Consider the following 18,210-nt stretch of genomic DNA (forward strand, 5'->3'; position numbering starts at 1 on the left):
CTGAATGAAATGAGTTGTCTTTATCCACTTAAATCCACAAACCCCTAAAATTTAGTTTCTGCCACATGCTTCCCTATCTGGCTCAAGGGGGCAGATTGGAAATTTATCAAAAAAATTTCAACGTGGTAGGATAAACTGAGTAATTCTTGCATAAATATTTCCATCTGACATGACTCTTTCCTAGTTACCACTCTCCGTACTTTTGAACAGACTCGTCTTGGCTTTTTAGTCAGCCAGGAAGGTCAAGCCAAGCATGTAAATATTTCATCCTATATTTCCAAAACTGCTATAACGATGTCCCAGACAGAGCTGAATGAAACTATTTTATCTACAGAATAGTCTAGAAAAATGTCACGGCAGGCCATCTACATTGTTTTCCACAGCCTTCTCTGGTACTTGATTTAGTAGTTCTTTCACAACTTGGAATAGCTGTGCTGGATGACTCTGTAGTTGCAGCGCTGACAGTTCCATGAGTGAAACCCTCGAGATTGAATTTGCAAACTGTAATTTCCACAGGAAAAGAGGGTGCTGCATTTTGCAGTTATCAGTCACCCTTGTAGGATGAGGAAGAGAAAAGAGAAAGAAGGAGAAACATTTTTACTTAATTTGCTGACCTAACAAGAAGACAAGAGCAGGTTGTCTTGCCAGTGAAGATACTAGACTATAGAGGGAGGATGGGATAGACCAGAATACTTATCTTTGACATAGATTCTCTTGGAATTACTATTTAATTGAGTGGTATTAACGCTTTGAAACAAGTTGGCCATTTCAGATATTGGAACATTGAATGTGTTAGTACGGATGTGGCTTCCTCTCTGTATGAAGCCAGAGCAATTATTCCATTCCCACTCTCCTTCCTTTTCCCTTCCTGATAACTGAATAATTGAAAATGGTTTTAACATTTTTCTAGTAGTATTAATTTTTCTAAGTAAGAATTATTTTCATCACATGTGAAATTAACACGAAAGTTTAATTAACTCTTAAAATATTGTTGCTTAAGAATCAACCTTTACTCTTTCCATAGTATCAGTACGTGACTGTTTTAGGACATACAGTATTCATCTTTCCAGTTCATAGTTGTCAGCAGAGACCATGGTTTATCTATAATTTGTGTCTAACTTTTGTAGCAGTTGGAAGGTTTAATATAAAAGAAAGATGGGTCCTAAAATTAACTGTTGGGAAATGTTGGGATGTGTAATAGATTCATAGAAGATACTCCTAGAAAAGCATTTATATCCTTTAGAACCCGGCTTGTTCCATTATGTTGTTAGTATAGCAATGAAATTAAGTTTCTTTGATGAGATATCACTGTTCAGCTACAAAACGTGTGTAAACCTGTTAGGTGAGGTGACTCACATAGTATAAGGTTATTTTTAGAGTATAAATTTGGGTTATTTAGAATGTTTTTTGAAGCTGATATGCAGATAGATTCTTTTATCATGGCTTGCAGAGCTCACAAACTCAGCATCCCTTAAAAGATGACTAAGCAAGGGGTCTGTTGGCACTTCCAGGAATTTACAGATGTGAGTCATACACCTATTGTCTGCAGACACAGTACCAAGTACCTATGAGTCACTACATGTTTGGAAATAGTATTTCCAGTTTTGGGCACAAATGTTGAAGCAATGTTTTTATCTATCAAATTTATAAAACTTGCAGATGACTTAGTAAAGTTCAGCAGTCCCATTTCCATGTGTAACCTGCGTGTAGCATTTTATTATATAGATGTTTGAAATATCTTTGCATGCAGGTGTCAGCATGTTTTATCAGAACCATTTTTCATTTTGATTCTACAGTGAGATTGAATTCTATCAAGAAGTCTTTAAAAAAAAAAAAAACTTTTCCTCCCTTATTCAATAAGTTGTTTTTGTGTTGTAAAAATCCTCTCACCATATCTGGTTCATGCTGTGGCTTATTCCTACTTCGCCTAGTATAACTTTCTTTTTGGCTTTTTCTTGTTTCAGTCCTCTCATTTTTATCTCTTAATTCTATTTCCAAAGCTATTCACTGTATTCAAATCAAAAGATGCCTCTCCTTAAAGTTGTTTTGGTTGTTTAGTGCTTGTTATGTCTGTCATAAATACCTTGCTTTTATCTCTAAAGCTCTCAACAACCTGGACTCATTCTTATTTTTCTGTCATTCTTTCATATCATATCCATCCTTCACACTGTGACTTCTACTGCTGAAGCATTCTCTCTCTTAAATGGCAATTTAATAGTGATTTCCATCATTGTATTATAGTGGTTGCTAACACAAGGGGAGTTCTCAGTCTCTGTACCTCTCAGAGCTTCTCCTGGGGTACAACCTTACACTGTCATGTGGAATTAATTCTTATCATTTTATATAATAATGAAGGATTAAAATATAAGTTATACCCTGCTGGATCAGACCCCTGGCCCATCTAGCTCCAGCAGTCTGTTTTCACAGTGGCCGACTACCTGCACAAGTCTGGCAACAGATGGCCTTCAGAGTCAGTCGCCCTGCCATCAAGGCTAATAGCCATTCATCCTCTTGATTAATGGTCTTTTCTGCCCTATATATGCATTGTATACATTCATCTAACTGAATTCTAGCAGTACAGTGGTACCTCTAGTTACGAACTTAATCCGTTCTGTGACTCTGGTTGCAACTCGAGTTGGTCTCAAGTCGAGGTAAAGTTTCCCATAAGGTTTAATGTAAATACAGTTAATCCGTTCCGCCCTCTGAATTTGGTCGCACCCTGAGGTAAATTTCCCCCATAAGGTTCAATGTAAATACGGCTAAACAGTTCTGAAACATATGCATTTTATTTTTAAACCTCAAAAACCTTCCAAATGCCACAAAAACCTTCCAAACGCCACAAAACACACCACAAGCCTCACCGAACGTCTCCTTGCTACAGCGATCTCACCCAAAGGAAGCCGCGACCGCGTGGCAGCAGGGAAAATGGCCGCGGATCCAGTTCATAAGTAGAGGCGAGTTCGTAAGTAGAGGTAAATTTTTGGGGCCGGAGCTGGTCGTATCTCGAAAACTTCATAAGTAGGGGCGTTCGTAAGTAGAGGTACCACTGTATATGCTCACTTCAGGGAAAAGCAACTTTGGGTCAGAATGTTGTAAAATGGAAAAGCCGCAGAAGGGGCTCACCCCAGCTATTTTTTCAATGTAGAAAATAATTTCCATTCTCAAAGCAAGTTTTTCTTCCTATAATATTCCAGCCCTCATAGAGGAAAAGATGCTTTAAATCCATTTTATATGGATAAGTAAAAAATCATTTATGCCTTATCTGTTTTTACAAGCCCCTTCTAAGCATATGTTTCTAGCTGCATATGTATGGAAATAGTTAATATGGATTAATTTGTAGGGGAAAATATTCTATGTGTACCAACTCTTGCAAAGGTAAATAAGTGACTTATGTTCACAGTAAGAAGAAGCTACTCTAAGTTCGGCATTTCTTGTTTGTTTATTTGGGGACTCTTCATTTTTATGATCATCTCTAACCATTTTCCTTAGTGAGTATCTCACCAAGTATGATTGTTATATGTAAAGGTTTTCCAATACACATTTTCTGAATTGTTTTCAGTTTCCAATTGTTACTAAAGATAAAACAAATAATAACAAATAATAATTTATGTTAAAAATAAATACAAAGAGGTTATTGATTTATTGGTTAGAGCATTCTTTAGACTTTTGTTTTATTTATACGCCTGGTCTATATTTCAGTTTCAATATTTCAGCAGGTGTTAAAGACTTCACATTTTTAAAAGTCTAAAACTTTTCTATGCAGATTTTGTAAAGGTTTCTTTTTTTCCTTTCCTTCTTGAAATTGTGATCTTATTTCCTTTCACGCTGGAACTTAATCTACCATCAGGAAATCCTTTTCAGGACACTTTAATTCCCAAATACCCTACTATTATATTTTGCTTTCTTCGCTTTGTCTTCTTTTAACAATCTCAGCCAAGCCTTATTCAGATGCACGTATGTAGTTTTGTGCTTACCAGTAGGTCTGTATTACCTGCATTTACACTTTGTTCTTTTAATCAGAATTTTAAATAATATTTTGTATGAGCTAATTCCATCCATATTAGAATTTGATTCTTAAGTTCCCAAATATAAATTAGTAGTAGAATTTCTGTACCAAGTCTCAAAAGAAAGGATATGTTTTTCATGGTTTTATGTGAGTATGCCAATAAAATATTTTGCTTGGCAATTATTTTGTATGCATGGTTACTGGATAAATTTATCAAGTCACATTATCCCTTAGTGTAACTAGATAGGAATATGTTTTTGAGTTCAAATCACATTCCTGAGATATATGGCAATAACTTTCTTGCAGAGCATATGCTATAATCCTGAACTTGAAAGGAAAGTATATGTCACATTTACGGAAAGTAAGTGCTGGGATAGCAAGGAATAAAGATAAAATGCAATGAGTCTCAGAGCCCAGTGAAGAGATTTCTGACAACTATCTTTGCCAATATATTTCTTAATGTTAGGATTCTTGAGTTCCCATAATAGATTGTGGGTCTGAAGTTTCTTTATTATTTTCTCTTCTTTTTTCACCCTTCCCCCCAAACCAGGTAGTCCTCATCCATTATCTCATTATCTGTTGTTTCACATATGCACAACTGATAATTAAAGACCAAACCTTGATCTAGATAAATGCTTTTGCATATCTGTTGTTTTGGCCTTGTTTTTTGTACAGAATGGTAGACAGGCTTTTGCACATCTGAAAACTATGTTTTTTATGGGTTAGGTCTAGATTGTCTGCATGCCTGTATTTGCTGCTGCTGCTGCTGCTGCTGCTGCTGCTGCTGCTGCTTCTCCTCCTCTTCCTCCTCACTTGGCCATCAATATCATTGGCTTGTGAGCCTTCATGTGGCTGTAGTTGTAGATCTTTTCACTTGGTCATGGTGGAACTTGCCAATTGTGGGGCTCCATATCGCTTCCTCACAGTGCTTTCTTCAGAGTGACTTGCTTGGCTGACAATGGAAAGAATCAACTTGCTCATGCCACATAGCTTATACTGGGTTCTCTGTGCAACTCTGGATGGATGGGCCATTCAGTTGTACCACAGGGCATCAGTATTGTTTGCAGTGCTATTCTCAGCCAACTCTCAATTGTGCCACTGGACCCTAGCTGCCCACTGACCATTTGTGGTGATTGGAGCACTACGCAAGCACTCTGTGGGTAGCAGTAGTGTCCAGTGACATGATCAAGAAGCCTTTCCCCCAAGATAGTGAAAGAATTCAGAGTGGAGAATTAGTATGACCTATGCGTTGTGAATAAGGTGACTTCCTCTGTTATCAGCCAGCTGTTGCAGAAAAACCACATGGAACCTCATAACTGGGCTTAGCCAGAGAGATCCTCTGCAAGGAGCAAATGCAAATATATTAGACAGCCGCAGCAGAAGAAAGAGAGGAAGTGCTTGTGGGAGGAAGAGGAGAATCATAGGTTCTGGAATCTAATCCCCCAATTCCTATAGATTCAATTTTTGTTCTTTAAGATTTCATTATTTGCAGTGTTACATTGGAACAGATGTCCCACAAATAACAAAGGCCAGCTGAATATAAAAGAACTACCTAAGGCTTTATAGAATAATTTTGTTTATTGAATAGAAGATGGTTTTAGTTATCATAATGTTAACATTCTCAAACTCTGGAGCTTATAACAGTGAATTCAGAAATTAATCTATAAAGGTTCTGTGTTAGTAAAAATTAGGTTGATAATTGTTTTCAGTCCATATCAAATGCTTGTTGGAAAAATGCACTCAAAGCTTAACAAAATAGTTTGTGTGTCTCCATTACTTCTAAAGGCCTTATCCATCATAACTGAATAATAATAATTATGTAAACTTAACGCTTGTCTTATGGCCTAGTAATATAATATTAGTTTAATGTTATGCACCAGCATTCTGAATTAACTCAGAATGTTTCATTAACATAACTTTGATCACCTATGCCAGGAACACTTGCCATATGCAGTAGAAATTATAAAGACAAACTTGTAGCAGAGTACAGAAACTGAATATGCAAAGAGAATGAGTAAGAACTATATTTGAATAGTCCATTGGTGTTGGAGTTTAGACGCACAATGTTAACACACAATGACTGGGAAGGGCTGGATTTATTTGTCTCTCAGAAAATAGCACTATAGGCCCATCTCATATAAAACCAGCAACTCACAGCTATAAGATGGTGTGCCCATCTCTATCAACACATTTTTTTACAAAGGTAAACATCAAATCATATTATCTAATTACATATCTGTGCTGTATTTTGTTATTGTGTACAGTATGCTTAGCGTGATTCAAAAACATTTCAAATTTAAACAGCTCTCCACAAAAACAATATATTCAGATTGATCTGTACATTTCATTTTTGTGAAACAAATCTGGCAAAAATATGAGTGAATATCTTAAAACAACTGAACGGCCTTGTAAAGGAGCGTCCTTTAAGCATCTGTCAGATTTTAAAATATTTTAATGTACAAGTTTTTATGCATAATGTTAATATAAGATGAAAGAAAACAAATCTCTAATATATTTTTTTTCTTTTCTTTTTTGTTTGTAGTTGACTTGCCACTGTACTTTCCTCGGGATCAGCCAACTTTGACATTTCAATCGGTCTATCATTTTACTAATAGTGGAGAACTCTATTCGCAAGCCCAGAAAAACTACCCCTATAGTCCACGATGGGATGGCAATGAAATGGCCAAAAGAGCAAAGTAAGTCATATTTGAGTGGGATAGTTGTGATATATGCTGTTTAGACCAAGCTTAGTGATTGTCAGATTTGTTTACATAGACATGATCTGAATTTCATGCTCCTTTTTCCATTCATACCTGGCTCTTTTCACTTCCTGTTCCTTTAAATCCAGATTTCTTCCCATCCTTGAAATCATAAGTCCTTTCCAGCCATCGTCAATAATCCAAAGCACTTTTACCACTCCTTGCTCTCCTCTTGATCCATCTTTCATGTTTGTGAAAAAAGCATTTTATTTCACTCTTTTCACAGTAAAGATCACAGAAAATACAGGGAGAGACTTTTTTCCAAATAGTGGTAAGCAGCTATGGGACCCTTCCTCCCTTTCTTTTTTAATACTAAGTGTAGAGCTAGACAAGCTGCTCATAATCTGTGTTCCTGCTATCTGTATTGCCAAGACAGCAGGACACTAAAGTGAGAAGAAAGTTCTTGCAGAATGAATCAAAACCCTAGCTATTTCACTACTTCTGTCAGGCAGAGTAGAAGATCTCCAAGCTCTCTGCCAAACTGCCATGTTCCCAAAATTTGAGCTGCCTTAATTCATTAAGGAGTGTTTTTACAAGGAGTAAAGCTCTATATCTGAACAGAGAAAAACAACCATATAAGACAATTAAAATGTCATATGAATTTATAATAACAGATTATTGCTAGGAACCTGTCACAAAGAATATGCAGACCAGACAACATGGGAATGACAAGTTAGTACAATAAGGCATGTATTGCAGCAGGGACATAACAATCATTTTGAGAATTGGACTGATAAATAATTATATGCATGCATTCAAAGGATACATACATCTAGATCAAACAGAAATTTTCATTAGTTTGATACTTGGACTGCATCAAAACTTTCTGTAGACTCTTCGCTTCATGAGTATATTTGGGCAGGACAGTTTATAAATTGAATTGCTACATCTTACTTCCAATGGAATATTATATACATTCCTACATCTAAGAGAACTTACTTTTTTTCTTATTCTTAAAAAGCTGGCATTGTAGCAATTAACTGTGAGCTGCTATATAGCTGTCAAGGTACCTATAAAATCCTGAGTTGTTCCAGACAAAGCGCTCTTCATTTGTTATGTATGTTGAAGTTCTGAAAGACTTGGGAGTTTTCAACAACCATCTCACTGGCTCAGATTAGCAAATAATGGTTTCTTCTTTTTTTGTGTGCCCAAACCTATAGTGCAGTTATGCGTCTGTACTTATTAACCTTGTTATACCATCATTCAACAAATCTATTGTTCCTAACATTATTGCTAAGCAACTGTTTGCTTCACTTCACATCAAGGGTCCAAGTGCTTTGTTAAATGACTTCAAAAACCTGGGAAAATGAAACAAAATAAGGCAACAAATCAAGGACATAAATATCAGCAGGATGGAAGAATGTGTAAAGGTGCTTTACATAAAATCATCAAACTGCAGAAGTGTTGAAAGAACAATAAATTAGAGATTGCTGAGCTACATAAATAAGTCAGTATAGCACGTAAGACTTTAAAGTGGCAAACTTGAAATGACTTAGGGAGAAAAAGAAAAAGCAGTTGGCGAAACAGAACGAAGGCAAGTGACTCATGAAAATAAGTGTTGTGGTTTTAGAGTAATAAAATGGCAGTTAAAGTACTGAAATATGTGAAAGTTTTATCATTCTCTAATAGTAATAGCAGAGATCTAATTGGAGCTGGAAGCTCTAATTAATTGATTATTTACTTATAAAATATTAGATTGATAATAAAATCAATGAACTAGAAAATGTCCTTGATGATTTCCCAAGAAAATATGTATAACCCCTTTCCTGGACCAGGGGCACTGTTCACAATCACTCGTGCCTTGATCACCTCCTGAATGGACAGTACTCTAACATGCTTCACATGGGATTGCCCTTGATGCGCTCATGTTACATCTCTGCTCCATGAGCTACATTGGTTGCCAGTGTGCTTCTGGGTACAATTCAAAGTGTCAAAGCTTGATTGTTTGCTTGCAAGAGAGCACCAAGGACTTCACAATTCAAGGTGTGCTTGCCACCTATTAAAGGCCTTTGTGATTTGGGCTGGGTTATTTTCAGGACCACCTCTCCCCAGTTGTTTCTGTCCATCCCATTTGGTCTGGCAGGAAAGGCATGCTAAGATTATGTAATGCCACCTTTCCAGATTCAGAAAATGTGCTCTTTTGGTTCCAGTGCCTACCTTTGGAACACTGTTCCCCCCAAGATTAGGGTAGCCCCAAACCTGCCAAGTTTTCACAAAACCTGGATATGTTTCCAGGTGTGGAGTTCAGGCTATTAGCTGGAACCCATGAAGTTGTAATCTGAGTTTCTGTTACATACAGTACATTTATGTTTTAAGTTGTTGAGATTTATATTTTGATTTTAAATGTTGTTAGCCAGCCAGAGTCACTGTGATGAGATGGGCAGTCATATAAATCATAGACAGTCATGTAAATCAAATAAATAAAATACCATAATTCTACAGTAATTAATTTCAGTTTCTTATCAAGTCTAACAGATTAACTTATAAGAGTTCCTGGATAATACAAACTTGAATAAGACAACTGAAAAAAAAATCTACTAGATAATTTGAAATGTAGTTTTGTATTTTTACTTTGAAGGTATAACCAGGTCATCTTCCTACAAAGGTATAGGTCATAGTTGAGCATATAGAGATCTGAAAGCATTTATTATAGTGAATAAAACAATTCTTTTCTGGTGTAAATAGGGATAGATAACAGTCCTAAACTTGCAAATGAGCTTTACTACAGTGGTGCTTACAAGTTTGTGAATCCTTTTGAATTTTCAATATTTCTTCATAAATATGACCTAAAATATCATCTGTTCTCCACACCAGTCCTCAATAAATAAATGAACAAGTATAATGTTTTTTATTCATTTAATTTTATCTTTATCTAATTTTAGGACTTGTGTCCTAAACTTCAAAAGGGTTCACAAACTTTTAAGCACCACTTATAAAAAATATGCGTTGAATATACCATCAAATCTTACATATTGGGCTATAGTTGTGTAACATTATTATATATTTAGCATTGACAGTGCTATTGTACAAAATACACATGCCTCAGATTATACCCTTTCAGAAGGTGAAAGATGCATTATAATGGACTTTTTTTAAAGAAATTGATTCTTCATGAAAAAATTCTTCCAGTTCAGACTTGTTGGCTCTTGATTGTCTTGGTTGGGTGTGTTTTTATTACTTTGCCTTTCTAAGATACTTATATGGGTGTTGCTCAAAATAGCAAGAGAATGGGCTATAAATCAATATTGCTTCTTTTTGTCCTCTTCCACAAAAACTTTGGGAATCAAAGATAGGAAAAATGGTAGGAATTCACTGAAGGGCCTTACAAGTAAATAGTCTCCATTTAAGATCAAGTTCTGTCTTTAAGTATATAAGCTGAAACAGTATTATTGTATAATACTGTATAAGTATTATTGTGTAATTAACTCGAATAATTGTGTATTTAACTGTAATTTTGCTACAGTAGGCTCCACTCTTAACTATGGGTCATCCATAAACCGGGGTTCTTAACCCAGGGACTATCTGTAGTTCATGTAACTATTTCAGTATAACTTGGTTTCTGTGTTGAATATAGCAATGTTCTTGGTCATCCCCTTCCACGTTTTATTAAATTTCAGTTAAGTTCCACAAATAAATCTTTCAATACAGCCATATCCAGAAACTGAAATGTAATGAACAAAGTACTGTACTCATTTACTGGGAAATAGATATCCACAGACAGCAGTTCTTCTGTTTCAAGATAATCAGCGGTAGTAAAAGAGTTGCATGTTAATTAAAAGCACATTGATTCTTGTATGTCAGATTTTCACAGCAGAAACAAATAGCTATTTGAAAACCAGGAGAAGGTGAACAAATGAAAAGTGTCTCTCTTTTTTTAAGAAATACATTGGTGGTGGTGTTATCTGCCAAGAAGGGGTGGAGAATAGGAACAAATGGGGTTTTTAACATTGGGTTAAAAAAGACCTTCCATCCATCCCACCTCCTTACTTACCATGTGTTACATGGAAAGAAACAAACAAGCATGCTTAACAAGCTGTGTGAACGGTTTATCAGTCAGATTCAGAAGGAGGAACCTATTTATTTCTTTTCTGTCTGCCACAGTCATCTAGTAGGAGAAGGCCAAAAATCCCCTCCTTCTCTTTCTCTTATGTAATGAAGAGGCCCTATAAGGTAGACCAGACTAAGAAACAGACACAGTGTAGACATAAAGCTAATTTTATTAGAACAGCTGTAGTAACAGAATCTTGCAAGTATGAATGTGATTCCCTTCCTCACTCTTTTAACTTCATGTGAATTAACTGGGGGTGTGTGGGGAGGCTGTCTGAGGCAGTTTTGTAAACCACTTTCTTGGCCAGAGCTCAGGTCTGTTTCATCTGGTTGTTGCCTTATTGGTAGGTCTTCCCTCTGTCCTTCAAGGCCATCCTCTATACCCACCAGAAAGCAGCTTGCTCAGGTCTTTCTCTCTCTTTCTCTCTCTTTAGAATTGCCATTAGTGATAGTCAAACATCAGAAAAGGAATGTTACCTTCATGTTGACACCATAGAATCTTCTCATTGGCCACTATGGGGAACAGATGGACTAAATGCTGGATTGGTTTGACTTTTAATGGAGTCTATCATGCCTCCTCCTAGGCTGTTAAGGCAAATTTAAACTAATCCATAACAAACAAATTTAGGATTACATCCCACTAACATTGGTGGAAAGCAGGCATAAAGGGAATTGTCTATTTTGTTAGCTGCCCCCTCCTCCTCCTCCTCCTCCTCCTCTCCACCTGAAGAACTGGAGCTGTATTATATTATCTTGGGGGGAGGGGGAGATCTAATAAATAAATAAATAAAAATATTATTTCTGATCTCAGATTTGAATATATTAACCCTTTGTGCTTATATTTTCTTAAAATTTGAATTGCTATCTTTTTGAGGCCAAAATATATTTTATTCAAGATTATGGATGATGTAGCACAGAATAAAATAAAAACAAACAAGTGAACTAGGGTGTCATTTTCTTATTACATCTATTAATTGTAGTTCATAGTGCCTGTTTTACATTTTATGATACCATGATATTAATGATAGGGAGGTAACATAGAAAATGTGCAGGCTCAAATAAATATAGGGATGAATCATATAACAGAACTGTCAGAGTTGATAACTAAATGTGAGAAGATAGCATAAGGATGGAGAAGGGTAATAGAAAGTTGGAATGAGTTCACATAGAGGTTCACTTTAATATCTTATGAGAAACCCTCCCTGTAAAAAGAGTTGTGGTAAGAAGATATCTATGGTATGCCCAAAGCTAATCCCATTTTGTCAGCATAAAAGCTGCTTTTACACACACACACACAATGATATCTGAAGGCTATTACAGAGGCAAACAATTCATGATGATCTGTAGTAGCCATAAATCATGGCTAATTATGGGAAAATTATGTTCCTATATATGGTATAGATATAAAACACATACTGGATTTTTGTTTCCATGTGGGAAATCTTATGCTTTCCTTTTCTTAAGTGGGCACTTGAGTCTTTGTAAACAGAGCATAGACTTCCTGCCTGCAGTTTTTATGTCGTAAGTAATGTTTTCCAGTTTGTGCATGCCTGAATATATGGCCACTGCAGTGCCCCCATGGTCATGTGATCAAAATTCAGGTGCTTGGCAGCCCACTCACAGTTACGACTGTAAAGGCACTGCAACTCCCCCCACCTGCCTATCTCCCCCCATCTATGCCCTTTTGGCTGCCCTCGGTGCCGGGGCGGGGGCTGACGTGGAGGCCCAAGGCCTTCAGCAATCTCAGCCAGCTGTCACCGCCCCCAGGCCTCAACTTCAGCCCCAGCACCACTGCTGCCACTGAGAAATGCCATCTACAGCCCCACACTGCTGGCCTTAGCTGCCTCGTGCTGTTCCCCAAGCTGTACCTCTTGCTCCTTCCTTAAAGACATCCCATTCCTTCCCCAAGCTGTGCGTCCCATACCTTCCCAAGCCAGCGTCCCGTTCCTTCCCCAAGCCATGCCTGTCATTCCTTCCCTAAAGCCATCATCACGTTGTCTTGTTCCTTCCTCAAGCCGCATGTCCCATACCTTCTGCAAGTTGGTGTCCCATTCTCATTATCCTTCAGAAACCTTCTAGTTTTCCCCAGATCTTGCAAGAATGGGATGCTGGCTTTAGGGAAGGAATGAGAGGCATGGCTTGGGGAAGGAATGGGACACCAGCTTGGGGAAGGATCAAGAGGCACAGCTTGGGGAACAGTGCAAGGCAGTGACGGTCAGTAATGTGGAGCTTGAGGTGGCATTTCTCAGTAGCAGTGGTGGCGCTGGGACTGAAGTTGAGGCCTGGGGGCAGTGGCAACTGGCTGAGATTGCTGAAAGCCTCAGGCCTCTACTTCAGCCCCAGCCCCAATGCCGCCAATGAGTGCCACTGTGCAGGGCAGCCAAATGGGCATAAATGGGGGGGGGAGAGATAGGCAGGAGGGGAGTTGCAGCACCCCTGCAGCTATAAGTGCTGCTAGGCTGGGCTGGGGCAGCTGAGGTTTCCAGGGGCAGCTGTGGCTTTGAACCACACTACAGCACCTCCCCAACTCACGCGTGGCCTGTGCGGGGCCTCCCCCACCCCTCTGAGGCACCCCCGCGCTCCTTACCTGGGACTCTGTCCACTTAATGACCTGCAATTCTCACTTAACAATGGCAGCCGGGAGTGCAGTCACTAAGCAAACCGGTCACGTGATAATTCACTTAACGGCATCACTTAGCGACCTACATTCTGGTTCCAGTTGTGGTCATTAAGAGAGGACTACCTGTACTCCAGTTTGTTCTAAATGGGGATACCTTTTAAAATTATCCAGAAAAGTATGACAGAATTCAGCAGTCCATGGGCTGATAGATGAGAGCAATTGCAGCTGAATTTTACCTATAATCCGGGCACACTGGCTGTCAGTAAGTTTGTGTGTTGGTTTTGACTTTCAAAGACCTAATTGGCTTCACTTGAGGTATTTGCCAGACCACATGCTCCAGATATAATACCTGTTCAGTATATGTGTCCCAAATGAGAATCCTGTTAGTTCCCACCCCATGAGAAGTGAAATCAGTGGGGGCCGGGGGATAGTGTTCCTTGGTTGTGGACCTCTAACCTATGGAGTAACGTTCCTGTGGAGATTAGATTAGTGACAACTTTGATGTCACTTCAAGACAGAGTTATTCTTCAGGTCTTTTTGAAGTTGAAGTTGTCTTAGATTTGATGTTGCAATGATATTTGTAGATTATTTGATTTGTATTGCATTTTTATGTACTTTAATCTATATTGTTTTATGGCTTTATTATTGTAAACCATCAGGAGTCTTTGAATTTTGGTGTTATATAACTGAAATGAAATAAACAAATTAGAATATTAATTAATCTGAATATTAATACTAAGGCTTCTTCCAGAGAACAAACAGATTGAAGTTTTCTGACAAAAAACTCTTATGATTCAAATATAGTATATGTTTGTATTATCTGTGTACATGAAATGACTTAATTCTACTTTAAATTTTAAATTCAAGAAACTGTTCATTAAATGCAGTTTATAGAAACGGATGGGTTAAATACCAACATCTAAAACTTCCACATATTTTATTCTTCAGCTACTTAGTACCTAATTAGCATGATAGCTCCAGAACTTCCACTTTAATTCAATATTATTATAAGGACAAATAGAAAACCAATAAAACAAAAATGAACACAGAACATGGCCTGTAAAAGTACAATTTTTTTACTGCGGTGTAATCTATGCATGTTCATGACAGCGGGTGGCAATACAATGGAGTCTGGCTAGTTGAATTGCTTTTTTAATGTACAGTTTGAAAAGTGTTGTCTTGCATAGCTAAGTGCAGGTCTTAAGGCATAATATGTTGATTTTGACAGGTGCCTGCCAGGGATCTTCAGTGCTGTCATGCATAATATGGATTTCAACCAAATTGGGAATGCTTGGGAAACTTACTTCTGGCCACTTCTCATTAAATCGTTGACTATGGCAAGGAAAAAATAATGATTAAATCTCGATGAGAGATATTTATACGTGAAGTGCTTGACAGAATAGAGTTTTTAAAATAACAAATGTTATTGTACAACATATCAGCATTGTTTATTTCCATTGTATCTAGTGAAATCTAAACAGGATTTTGCTTATTAAATAATGAGTAGATTTACAGTTATGTTAATAGTTTTTATTATAGTGCAGAATCTTTTATCACTATTTTTTTTCAAGTGGTACTTTTTTTTCTGGTGCTAGGAAATGGATGCACTTTAACTATATTTTGGTGTAGGTACTGCATTCTTTACAAAGATGTTTCTGTTCCGTCAAATAGGGCCATTTCTTTTTGGATGCATGGCCCCTGATCCCAAATGGCCAACAAATGTTGATAGATCTGGTTCATCAGTGTCTAATTTTGGAGACTTCTGTGGAGCTAAGCAGGAAAATAATATACTAAAGAATCTTTATTGACAAATGTGGTACTAATGTAAGTCTTAATCTATTCTAGTAGGTTATAGTATGCAGCAGTATTTTCAAACTATTTCACTGAGTACCAAATCTAAATATTTGAATAATGACATAAGTACTTTGAAAGATTTCCATCTTTATAAAGAATTGAGACTCCCAAGATCAATTAATGACATTTGCAAAGAAGCAATATGGGGAATAAAAATAAATACTTAACTATAACTTAATGTGAATAAATTAATAAGTATAGAAAGCATATTGTTGAAGGCTTTCACGGCAGGCATACAATGGCTGGTGTGGGTCTTCCGGGCTGTGTGGCCGTGGTCACAGAGAGAACTGCTCCGGTCTGTGCTCCTGCTCTCTGAAGATGCCGGTCACAGGTGCTGGCGAAACGTTAGGAAACAAAACTTCAAGACCACGGCCACACAGCCCGGAAGACCCACACCAGCCATAGAAAGCATAAATAATGATTTAGAGCAACGGTTCATTTATGATCAGCCCAAAATTATTTCAGCAATATTCTCTGCCCTATTTAAACCCTTGCAAGGACAGAAGAATCCATAATGATTTCCTTTTAACATGAGATACATTAATATGATGAAGATGAAGAAGAACAGAATTATATATCTTATGTAGAATATATCTAGAAATCTAACTTCATACCAACGTTTGCAAAATATAATTTCCTTTTAATGTTCAAAAGAAAGTGGGAATTGGATATGCTGTAGGATATGTTGGTGGCTTTCTAATGTGATGGAATATGAGTCATGTTTTATTTGATGGTATAGTATTTATCTGACAACATGGTAGTATCACTCCTAATTAGATCAGGTAGGTTTAGATGACTGATCAGCCTGATTAACTGATTAATGCATATTATGTCTATTTTGAAAAAAGTGTTGTTTTAAAAATCCAAATATTTATAACAATGGTCATTCACTAATGAGAGATGCTTTTGATCATAAAGAATATTGCCTCTAAAGTTTGTTGTCTATACAGTAATGGTAGAACTACAGGGAATAAATAAGATGACTTGAACTCTTTTTTTTTAATTATTAAAACTTTTATTAAGATATATAAAAAGCACAGTTAAAATGCAAATCAGAAAGTATAGAAAAGAGAGAAGATAGAACTAAAAGAAAAAGACAAAAACTAAGATAGTGAGAACAGATAGAAAGATGAAATGGAAAATGACTTCCGACTATCTCCAATACAGATATGAGTACAAATTTTAAAAAGGTTAATCTGTTACTACTAATTAATCCAAATTCACATTATTTCTATCAACACAAACCATCTAATCATTAAATCCCACAATCAAAGCTTCATTTTTTCCCCAAGATGACTTGAACTCTTAAGACAAATGTAATTTAACAGGAGTGATGGAGAGTGGATGGGATAACTCCTATGACTAGGATGTTAAATTTTGCCAGATAGTTTAGTGATATTAAGTTAAATTATGTCTACAGCTTTTTCATAGTCCTAAGCTTGTAAAATAACCTTGGTGCAAGAAGCAAAACCATGCTTCTTTCTACTATTCATAGTGTTGTTAACTTGTCATTTACAGCGTGCTTGGATTATAATCAATTATAGCTCCTTTTTTATAGCAAAGCCAAATCAAAAGATTTATATATCTCCAGATCCTTCTTCTTTTTCAGTCTAAAGATTAGAAACAAACAAATGCTGCTTAGTCTTGTGGCATTTTACCTGTTCCCTGGGATTTCTAAAATATGATAGATGTTCTAGGTGCATAAAGAAAATGAATGTAGTTCACCTGGCTTTGAATATTTGAACTCATTTAAGGCATCAGGGCATTTCTTACCATTCTTGAATTGCAAGGCATGAGCAAAAAGGGAGTCACATAGTTCTGCTTTCTCTTATTCCCTATTAATACTTTACTATCCTTACTGCCTTTTGGTTTCTTCCAAGCATTTTTAAATAGCTTGTTTCATTGATCTTGGTGTCTATTATTAGGCTTTGCTTTAGTTTTATGCTTTAGTTTTCTTGACATTCCCCCTACAAGCTTCAGCTACTCATCTGTATCAAATTACTTATTACATACTTTTGTCCACATTGGCCTTTTTAGGTATCTCTTATTTTTCTTTCTTGTTGGAGTTATTTTTGACTGCACTTTTAGTAACCGCTTTTTCAGAAACTCCCACTCATCTTTAAGTCTTTACACTTATTAAGCTCAGGAATTTTCTTTAGTATTTCACAGCTTATTAAAATTAGCTTTCATGAAATTTGAGGAACAAACATAACTAATCTTTCTCAGCTTTCTTATAATTTTAAGCTCATTTACCATAATTTTTCCATTTTCATTCTAGGTAGTTTTACTATTCAAAAGTAAGATTTACTGAATTAAACTAAAGTTAAACTGAAAATAAAATGCCCAGTATCAGAGTGCTTTTATATAAATTTACTGTATGGTTACAGCACAGTTCCTTACAATGTCTTGTACAGTTTTGGTCCTTCCATCTTAACAATGATATTGCAGAGCTGGGAAAGGGCAGAAAACAACAGCCCACATAATCAGAAGGTTGGTAGAGTTTCCCTATAAATATCAGTTAATAACAATATAAATTAGGAATGCAGCCAGAAAATGTTCCCCCTTTTTTTTAAATATGAATAACTTGGTCAAAGTTTCAAAATGGACAAGATATGTTATTTCCAGTCATTGAAGATAGAGTCAACAAGAAAGAGGTTAACACCTTTATTAGTTAAACTTTTTTTTTTTCCTGTCTTGTAGAAGGAATTCCTCCCTTTCAGTCTTTTTTTCTCAACCCCATTGAGAGAACTGGCAACAACACACACACACACAGAGAGAGAGAGAGAGAGAGAGAGAGAGAGAGAAAATTAGAAAGAAAAAGAAAAAGGAGAGAACATGAACACAAAAGGGCAGAAAGCCATGAGATCTGTACTCAGACCAGAGCACCCCGGTTGAAGATGACTCCGGAAAACACTAACTCCACA

The 18,210-nt window shown here is 36.7% G+C and overlaps 1 protein-coding gene across 3 annotated transcripts in view; it reads left to right on the top strand.

The window, feature by feature from the left end:
- The window catches only part of BABAM2 (BRISC and BRCA1 A complex member 2), a 154,713-nt gene that overhangs the window by 114,520 nt on the left and 21,983 nt on the right, over window positions 1-18,210 (top strand). For all 3 annotated transcript variants that reach the window (XM_088145598.1, XM_007432912.3, XM_088145603.1), the window contains exon 11: window positions 6,549-6,702. In XM_088145598.1, coding sequence (XP_088001724.1) covers window positions 6,549-6,702 — 154 coding nt within the window. The remainder of the gene's footprint in view (window positions 1-6,548; window positions 6,703-18,210) is intronic.

This window comes from Python bivittatus, unplaced genomic scaffold (assembly GCF_059951505.1).
Source record: "Python bivittatus isolate LINGU-HERP-01145 unplaced genomic scaffold, Pbiv_v1 ctg000020_np1212, whole genome shotgun sequence".
Taxonomy (NCBI): Eukaryota; Metazoa; Chordata; class Lepidosauria; order Squamata; family Pythonidae; genus Python; species Python bivittatus.